Source organism: Ammospiza caudacuta, chromosome 7 (assembly GCF_027887145.1).
Source record: "Ammospiza caudacuta isolate bAmmCau1 chromosome 7, bAmmCau1.pri, whole genome shotgun sequence".
NCBI lineage: Eukaryota > Metazoa > Chordata > Aves > Passeriformes > Passerellidae > Ammospiza > Ammospiza caudacuta.
Window position 1 is genome coordinate 24,795,485 of NC_080599.1, and position 9,625 is coordinate 24,805,109.

General features: G+C 44.0%; 1 protein-coding gene across 1 annotated transcript in view; it reads left to right on the top strand.

Annotated features, from left to right (window-relative positions):
- The window catches only part of NIBAN1 (niban apoptosis regulator 1), a 54,294-nt gene extending 44,894 nt beyond the window's left edge, over positions 1 to 9,400 (top strand). The window contains exons 10-14 of the mRNA XM_058808296.1: positions 183 to 344; positions 2,364 to 2,474; positions 3,020 to 3,127; positions 4,015 to 4,126; positions 5,175 to 9,400. Of these exons, the coding sequence (XP_058664279.1) occupies positions 183 to 344; positions 2,364 to 2,474; positions 3,020 to 3,127; positions 4,015 to 4,126; positions 5,175 to 6,841 (2,160 nt within the window). The 3' untranslated portion in view covers positions 6,842 to 9,400. The remainder of the gene's footprint in view (positions 1 to 182; positions 345 to 2,363; positions 2,475 to 3,019; positions 3,128 to 4,014; positions 4,127 to 5,174) is intronic.
- The last annotated feature ends 225 nt before the right edge of the window (positions 9,401 to 9,625 follow it).

Below are 9,625 nucleotides of genomic sequence, written 5' to 3' on the forward strand. Positions count from 1 at the left end.
GGCAGCAGGATTTGCTTTCCCAGGTGGAAGCACGTGAGCACCTGGTTTTGTCATTTAGAAAGTCTTGTGCTATTTGTGCAACTAAAGTGCAGATACCAGAATTTGGGTTAAAGCCAAATTGTTACATTCTCTATTAAGAATTCACCTCTGGTTGCTTTCTTTCAACCTGCATGGGAATGCAGAATGTGGATCAGCTCATGACCCTGCCCTTCAACTCGGTGAAAATGGAGCCCTGCTATCTGAAAGTGAACCTGCTCCAGGAGCTCCTGCAGGACCTCAAGAGTCGCTTCAAGGTCTATCACATCGATTTTGTGATTCAGAGGACACAGAACTTCATGCAAGAGGTACTGTAAGATCCAGTTTTTCCTCCTGGGAGAACAGGTTAGTTTTGTCCTGCTAATCTGCTTCAAAGGAATCTTGATAAGAGCTGTGAAAGAGCCTCAGAGTGTCTCTCAGGCAAGGAACAAGTAACAAAACCTGAGAAAACCAGCTAAAAGCTGCTTGACACTTGTATTTGTGAGACTCTCTGTGTGTGAGTTGTTCAGCAAGGCATGAAAACTTTGCATGGATCATCTGTTGCCCTGAACTTTCAGATTCTGAATTCCCAGTGTCTCAGCACCCAAGAAAGTTGTGTAACTAGTGGGGTGGCTAAAATTCACCTGATTCCCTTTCCCAAGGCTTGGTTTTTCAGGAAGGGTATTAAATGTGTTTTACCAAAATGGAATGTCTCCTCCTTGGTAGTTGATTTTCTCACTAACATAAAGTAAAGCAATTAATGTTAGAAACTCAGAGCCAGATGTTTCAGGGTGTAGGTACTTTATACAGCCTCACTTTTCAGGGGACTGGTGGAGGTGACAATATCATTCCAGATGAAAACTGAACTCCAGCTCTTTGTCCCGTCTTATGTGTGCAGGTACAGGCTATAAGTCTGCTTTGCCTGGATTCCTCCTGGATGCCTGGCCAGAAGTGTCTGAGGAGCTGGCCAGCAGACTGATTTCAGATCACAAGGCAGATTTGGCCTTGGAGCTCTAAACTGAACCCTGTGATTTTAATCTGTATTTGGGAAATTTACTAATCTGCTCAGTAATCTTGTGAAAGGGAGCTGGCCCAGATCTATGGAGTGGAAGTTATGAATATGGAAAACAAGTGTCTAGGACAGTGCTGGGATAGGGTTTTCCTACAAGCAGCTCTTCTGAGTACAGCCAGGACCAGCAGCCAAGGAATTACTCAGAAATAAAATTTGATTTCATGTCTGGGTCTTTCAGGGGGGACTATTCCAAAATGCTGCCAAATAAAGTGTCTTTCATCGAGTGAAGACCATGAGTCAAGACAAAGAAATAGACAGAAAATAAATCCCATATAAATTAAGAGGTCGCTTTTTCTCTGAACAGGACATGAGTCAAAATTAACAAGAAATAAGTTAAATTATAACAGGAGTTGTTCAAAACATGCTGTTATTGCATCTTCCTCTTTAAGAGGCTGGTATTTTCCTCATAAAAATATTGTGTAGTTTCCCTTTTTGTCCGTGGACGTTAATTTCATAAATAAGTGAAATCAGACATGTCTGTGTTAGTGTAGTATTTGGCTAAAATGTACCTCGGGTGGAGGGTGGAGCAGGATTCCTTGCCTCGGGAGCCTGGCATCCTCTAGTGGCCAATTTCAGGAAATCTAGGAGCACGGTGCTCAACTGGCTGAAGGAATGGCCCCCCTGCATATCTCCCGGTATTTCTCCAATAAGAAAACGTTAAAATTTGAACGGGAACAGCTAAAGAAAAGGCAAAGCCTCATTAAATAGACTCAATTACCACTTGCAGAACTGTTTGTCTGAAATAACTTCAGAGTAGGGGCATAATATTCTTAATGATAAGCTGAAAATATGGTAAATGCCAGCTTAGCATAATACTGTGAGAAATGATTGCACTCTGTGTGATTTTTGCTGATTATTTATTTGTATTATAATGAAAGCTACCGAAAATGATGTGCAGTATGATTAAATACTGTTTATTATGTGCAGTATGATTAAATACTGTTTATTAATGATTAATGATAGAAGTCAATGGGAATCTTCTTATTAGGGATAATGAGTTTTGACTGTGGTCTGTATACACAGATAATCAATTCTACATTTTGGCTCTGCTACCATCAGTTTGGGTGGGGACATGAGATCAAATCTGTACAAGAAAACTGGGACAGCATGACAATGATACCACAGCTTTAATTTTATTTATTTATTGCAGCATTTCAGTGCTCTTCAGAGCACCTTCTCAGAAACACAATTTAAATTAACAGTTGTGCGTATCATGTTTGCAGGAATTTGATATTACTGGTCTTTAACAGTTTTTTTTTTTAATTACCGTTTTTAGCTGATGGAAAATGCAGTTTATACATTTGAGCAGTTGTTCTCTCCGAGCCACCAGGCAGACTCAGCCAAAGTTGCAACAACCATTGAAAAAGTCAAGCTGAGAGTGCTGAAGGTAAATGTCATATAGCACATTTGCAGGCTGCCTTTCTGGAAACAGAATATATTTTATATGAATGTACCTCAGTATTTGAAAGAGGATAAGCTGAAAATATTGATTTGGTGCCACTTAGCAAAGCTGCCCATTTGGGGGATAAAACCTAGTTCTGGGCAGACACTTGCAGAAGTATTTGCATGTGCAGTTGCTTTAATTGTAGGTAAATCAGATTATTAATATGCTGTGGATCTGGATAAATAATTTTAATTAACTTTACAAGTAGCCTGCCAGTGGGATTGGTTACTCTCAGAAAGGGCAGTGCTGAAACACCCGGAGAGGGCAGTCAGGGGCTGTTTCTAGCCTAGGAGTTAAAAGAAGCAAAAGAGATCCCAGAACAGAAGATTTTGGAGTGATTTTGTAGGAGCTGGACTAACCTGCATGGCCATCCCAACCCTGTGCACCTGTGATGCAGCAGCTGCAGGCTGGCAGGAAGCAGTTCCCTGTGGGAGTGGTGAATAACCCAGGCACGTGTGGGCTTGTTTCTCTCTGGTGTGTTTTGGCAGCAATATGACTACGACAGCAGCACCATCCGCAAGAAGATATTCCAGGAGGCACTGGTGCAGATTACCTTGCCCACAATGCAGAAGACACTGGCTTCAACATGCAAACCAGTAGGTGTCTGGGACTAAAAACCTCAAAAACCAATAAGGGAAGGCAGGGGAGGAACAGCACTTTGGCAGTAATTCCTTAAAACTGTCAAAACAGGCTGTTTTGTCTCAGAGGACTGTGCATATTTCCTGCCTGCTCAGTGCTTAGATGTGCCACTTCACAGGCTGGGTAGGTGTGGAGCACAGGGACAAGCATTTTATCACCTGGTATATGCGTGCAGACACCTCATGTCTCTGTCACAGAGGAAGCAGTGGTGGAGCACACCTCCACAAGCCCTTCCTGTTTAGTTTCCCACCAGCCTTTTGTATTTGTGCCTCTGCAGAAATGAGCAGCCAGCTCTAGAAGCCAAAGTGTGGCACAGCTGACAGGCCCCGCCAAGTCCTGACCTTTTAATTGAAAACCTCCAGGTGATTTATGTAGGTGCCTTTTCTAGAAATGGGCAGAGGTCACTTAATTTACTTTTTTATAGACCACCAAGCAGCTGCTTGATGACAGTGATTCAGTTAGACAGATGAGTGTAAATCAGGGAGCTCAAAGTGTTACACACCTATTAGAAAAACAAAACCAAACCCCGCATCTCCCATGCACCGTGGATTTGCCTCCTTGGACAAACAAGTTGTGAGGCATTTCCTCAGCAGCTGTTTGTTTCAGCAGGCAGTGCTCTGCAGTGCTTTTACCTGTGGTTGAACTGCAGGAACACCGTGTGGTAAGTACATAATTGATTGTGGACACACGTAGCTCAGGGAGTCATAGTTCAAACAGTGCACCCCAGGAGCTGTCACGGGGTGGGGCAAGACCTGCTCCATGGCATCTCTGAGCTGTTTAGCTGCAGTAGGACTCAGAATCCCTCAGTTTTCTCTATCTGTTCCTTTCTTGCCTACCTGCACAGGAGCTGCAGAGATATGAGCAGTACATTTTTGCTGATTACACAAGTGTGATCCAAGTAGAGAACGTGTACGAAGAGATTTTACATCAGACACTGCTTGAAGAGGCCCTGAAAGGTGAGAACATTTCTGAGCTGACAGGGATAACATTGCAGCCTGTGGCCCATGAGCTGTTCCTTCAGAGCTTTCCAGAGCTCTCACCTGGCTGCTCCTGTCCCGCTTTCTCCAACACTGGTGGTTACGTCCCCACAGTGTTTTTTATTCGGCTCACTGAAGATGTGTTGCAAGGCCTAAAATCTGATTTATGGGGCAGCTTTACTAAATCTGTGGAACTCAGGAGTGGTGGCTTGGCACAAGCCTTTTTCTAACAAAATGTAATTATGGCAACTTCACTTTATCTCGATTCCCTGGGCCAAGGAGGGGGATTCTGTCCTTACTTGTGCAGATTTGGTGATGACTAAATGGCAAGACTATGCCAGTTGCAAGACTAAGAGAATTGCAAAGACTAATGGTAACAGAGATCAATTTTCTCAAATGAAATGAACTGCTGGATTCAGTTTCCAGTACTCACTGATGCCAATGCAGTACTCCTTGCAGATCTCTCTGCTTCTGTGTCAGAAAACGAGACTATTCCTAATAAATACTATATATACATATGTGTGTGTATATATATAGATGTATTATATGTATATGTACATACATACATATATATATACATTTATATATATATAAATACTTCTAAAATACTTGTGTCTCTCTATATGTGCTTGTCTGTCTATACCCTGGATAACAGACAAGCAGATGTACTGCACAGGATATTTTCACAGGCCATAGGCACTCCCATTCCAAAAGAGCAGTATAATAATTGTAACCAGCAGACTTATATTGGCATATTCAATGTAAATTCTTCTGCACTGAAGCATTACCCTTGTGCATTGTGGGTCCTCTGGTTCAGAAATGCTTGGGTCAATACTAAAGTGCCATTATTCAAAAAACAAAATCCCCGTCCCAGAAAAGAAATGTGAACTAAAAGAAAGCTGAAAATGAATGTTAGTATTGTGTTTAATATCAAAATGTACTACATAAACTTGGGAAAGCACTGTATGTTGTTCCCTGTGCCTCTGTCAGCCTTCCCAAAGCAGTGTGGTGTTTCTGTTTTATTCAGTGATCAACGAAGCTGCCGTTCTGAGGAAGCACAACCTGTTTGAGGATAACCTGAACGTGCCCTGCGAGAGCGTGTCCAGCCTGACGGAGCTGAGGACCCCCGTGGGATCAGCACAGGGCACCCCCGCCAAGGCTCCCGCAGCTCCCCGAGCTGAGGGCTCGGACACCGAGAGCCACGGGGACGAAACGCTCGTTGTGACAGGGAAAATCGTCTGGGAGAAGGATGCTGAGGAGGGAAAGTCACCAGACAAAGAGGCAGGCGCCTCTGCTGGTGCAGCTGGTGATCAGGCCAGCAGGAGGGAAGCAGTGGTTGTTACAGACATTGGTGACAAACAGGAGTCCCCTTCGGCTGGCCACACTAAACAAGGAGCTGGAGAGGGGAAAAGTGCATTGGAGAATGTATCAGAGTGTGTAGTGAGCACTGAGGGAGAACTCAAGGCACAGCAAAAAGCCATGGAGGAAAAAGTAGCTTCTGGGACTGAAACTGCAGTAAAAAATTTTGAAGCTAGCCCTAAAAAAGAACTGAAGGTACCTGAAGGAGCCGTGGAAGAAGAGGTGACTTCAGGGAGTCAAACAGTAACAGCTGGTGTGTCTGCCAGCAGCACTGAGAAAGCAAGCACAGCACAGGAAAAAGTATCTGAGTTAAAGCTCACCTTCCCACCTGAGAGTGTAACAGATACAGAGATTTTAGCGAGTGCAGAAAAGAAAAGTAACGTAGAAAATGAAACTATGGGAAAACTATCTCAGAGTGAAAATGCAGTAGGAACAGGGTTTGAAGGGGATGGTAAAAAAGAAAGTGGTGAGAGTACTGAGACAAAGATTGTCTCCCAAGATGAAAAGACAGGGAAAGCAGAGTTTGGGGATAGTCCTAAAAAAGACAGCCAGTCAGAAGAAAAGAGTTGTAAATCCCCCGATGATGTGAATGAGATAAGGAGTTTGCTGACGCTGACAGTTGAGATCCCAGCAGATACTCCAGCTGAGAACATAAAGGAGGTCTGCGAGAGCGAGCTGCTGAAGTTGCAGGAGCACCATAATGGGATCTACGAGTTGAGCGAAGTGGCTGTGGCAGAAATTCAGGTGAGCCAGAAGATGAAGAGTGAAGATGCAACGGAATGTGTGGAGTTCAAGGAGGAGCAACCGTCCTCAGCCAGCCTGGGGACAGATGGTACGAGGGTAGAGAGCGTGCCCAGGGGGGCACAAGCACCGTGGCTGGTGGAGAGCTGGGCTCCGCCTCAGGAGGCAAAGGCAGAGGCGGAGAGCAAACCAGGTGTGCGGTATGCAGGGGCGGGAGGTGAGAGGCAGCAGCCAGAGGAACGGACGGGAATTGCGATGTGTGGGCAGGAAGGAACAGGGAACAGCCACGCTGTCCTGGAGGACGGTGGGACACAGAGCCCCGTTCCCAGCCCTGCTGCAGATGCAGCCACGAGGGACGTGCCCATCCTGGATAGAGCCAACCCAGGACTGCTGGAGCCCGTGTGCCTGGAGCCGCAGCAGCGCCGGGAGCAGCCCAGGGCAGAGCGCACGGCAGACACAGAGCCGGGGTGGCCACAGGGGGAGCCGGGACATCAATCCTCCTCACACGCAGGAGTTCAGAGCACCGCAGGAAAAGCGATTCTCCCAGAAGAGCACCGAGAAGATGGTCCTGCACAGCAAAACTCTGAGGAGTAAAGAGCAGCTTTCAGCCCAGCCCTGCAGGACCTATTCGCTCCAGTAATCCCTGTTCAGTTTTGAATACTTGTTCAGGTCGGGGCTGGAGGAAATGCGCTTTGTTGTGGTGTCCCCAGCTCCTGCAGGTTTCCCACGAATCCCTTCCTGAGGGATGGGTGATGGGTTTCGTTCTGGTTAAAACCAGATTACTGCTGAGGAATCTCATCTGTCACTTCAAATCTGCTCCCTTTTAAAGCTAGAGAAAAAGTCTGGAAATGTGACCACTGAATGCTTCAAACGCCCAACTATCATCAGCCTATTTTAACAACTTAGCTGTTCTTAGGGATCCTCTTGATTTTTAAATGCATGGTTTTGACAAGTACCGCTCTGATTCTGGTGGTTGGTACTCAAGGATGCTTTTAGTGTTTGCATGCAGTATACAGGAAATAAAAACATTTTTTAGTAGTAAACAGAACCAAATAGCTGATTTAGTAGATTGCTGAAAAGCCACACTGTGCAAAATCTGCAAACTGATTACGTAATTATTTTCAAGTTTTGGCAGATCTGAAAGACAAGCAAATATTCTGATTTTAATTTTTTTTTCTCTTATTGCTGTATTTAAAAAGGGGAAAGTATGGGAGCAGGTTTCTCAGTCCCACTCTGCACTTCGGGGTTATTTAGCCTTCCAGAGCACTTTATGGCTATTTTGTTTTGTTTTGTTTTATGGAAGGGAGAGAAGAGAATGTTTACAATAACTATAACCATTAGGCAGGATTTCTCTGGTGTAAATCCCACCATAAAATAGATTCACTTACAGCTATTTCATAGAGAATATTGAGCCCTGCCATTCCCTATCTCACTGAGTTACTCAGGTCTGTAGACCTTTTTAGGTGTGGAAATCATGTAATAAGAGGCAACAATTGTGAAATACCAGAATCATTGCATCTAATTTCTAATGCAGATATTAACTGAAGTGACAGGCAGCCAGAGGTTGTTTTTCATGTGCTTAGATTTTGGAGGGCAGAATCACATTACAGAAGCAGTTATTAAAATGAGACAGTTGCTTTCATACAAACGATCTGTATCAAGCCATGATCTTGGCACAGAGTTGCTTAAATGTGTTTTTTGCATCTCGGTTTGCACAGAAAAGCTTGGAGATGAAACCCAGTATTTTAGTAAATTGGCCTTTCAAATGCAAGACCTCACTTTAGAGGTCAGTTTAAGGCACTTAAGAAATTCTGGCCTGGTGTTTGGAGCCTGTTTCTGAATGTCACACAGTGCAGGACAGCAAAGATTAATTATAATTGCAGCAAGGACTGCAGGATTTATGCCCCATAAAGACACAGAAAGAAATAACAAAGTCCAGGGAGCATAATATGTGTTAGCATTTAACTTCAGCAAACTGTGCAAAGTCTTTTAATGCTATCAAAATATTCTTTATTATTAACAGAAAATTGACACTAGAGGAACAGGCAAATATTACTGTGTGAGGAAGGAACCTTGCTGAGTAACTGGATTAACTACTCTGTCACTACAGTAAAATAAATGCAGTTCTTATTTATTCTAGAAACTGTACTGTGGTGTGGAAACGTGAAGGTCAAAGACGTTTTCCTTGCAGAAGTACTTTGACTCGTTTCCTCCTTCTATTTCATGCAGAAATACCAATTTGGAAACATACAAACCACTGCCAGCATATTATTTTTTTTTTTACGAATCATTGGTTATTTCACTGACAGCTGCTTCACTTTTACAAATCATTAAGTATTTTAAATTGGTACTGAATGTTAAGTGATTTCAAATTTATAAAGTGCTCTATAGAGTTACGCAGCAGCAAGCAGCCCTTTTACGCTAAAATTAGGGGACATTATGGGGTTTTAGTACTTTTTTCTATGAAAGACAGCATGGCAGCAAAAAATACTTCAGCCTCCTGCAAAAGGAAACTAATTCATTCTAATATGAATCAGATACATCTGTACAGAGAGCATTTTGCATAAGTATTTCCATAATGGTAATTTTGGAGTTATTACTGTGGCAGGCCTAGATCTGGCTAATATTTTCCTGTGATACGTGTTGCATTGCTGAATGCAGATGCTCAGATGTTTTTCACCAGAGAGATGGGTAAGGATGGGGGAGATTCAGCCTGTATAATTTAAATTGCAGTTCCTCGTGGCCATGGGACTTTTTTTGCTGGTTTTGGGCATTTTCTTCTGCCCATTTGCAAATGGATAAAGTAGTGCTTTTCTAGTCTACCACAACTGGTTAGCAGCGACTGCTTGGTTAGAAGAGCGCAGCAATCTGCAAGGTTACGTGGGACCACTGATCAGAAATTATAATAATGCAGCCATTCCCTTGTTTTTGTTGCTTTCTTGCAGTTTCCTTCTCAAGCCGTGAACTGTAATAAATAAATCGCTTTTCACGGCCCACGGCCGAGAGTCGGGTGCCTTGAGGGGAGCGGGCTGGGATGTGGAGCTCCACGGGGCTCCCCCTGTTAAGGGCCAGAATATGAAACACATGTATTTGTATTTGCTTGGAACTTTGTACAAACGCTTGTCGCGGAAATAAAGACGCTCTTCCCTTCCATTGCTGGGAGGCTGCTTTTGTGAGGGTGTGGTAACTTGGGGGATTTTATTAAAGAAACGTTCCTCAGGGAGCTGGAAGTGACGGCGGTGTTCCCAGCACGGAGAGGGGAGTTTTGAGGATAGCAGGGAGTGACAGCGTGAGGGGGAACGGCCTCACACTGAGCGTTGGACTGGGTATTTAGGAGGAAGTTCTTCGCCGTGAGGGTGGTGAGGCCCCGTCACAGGG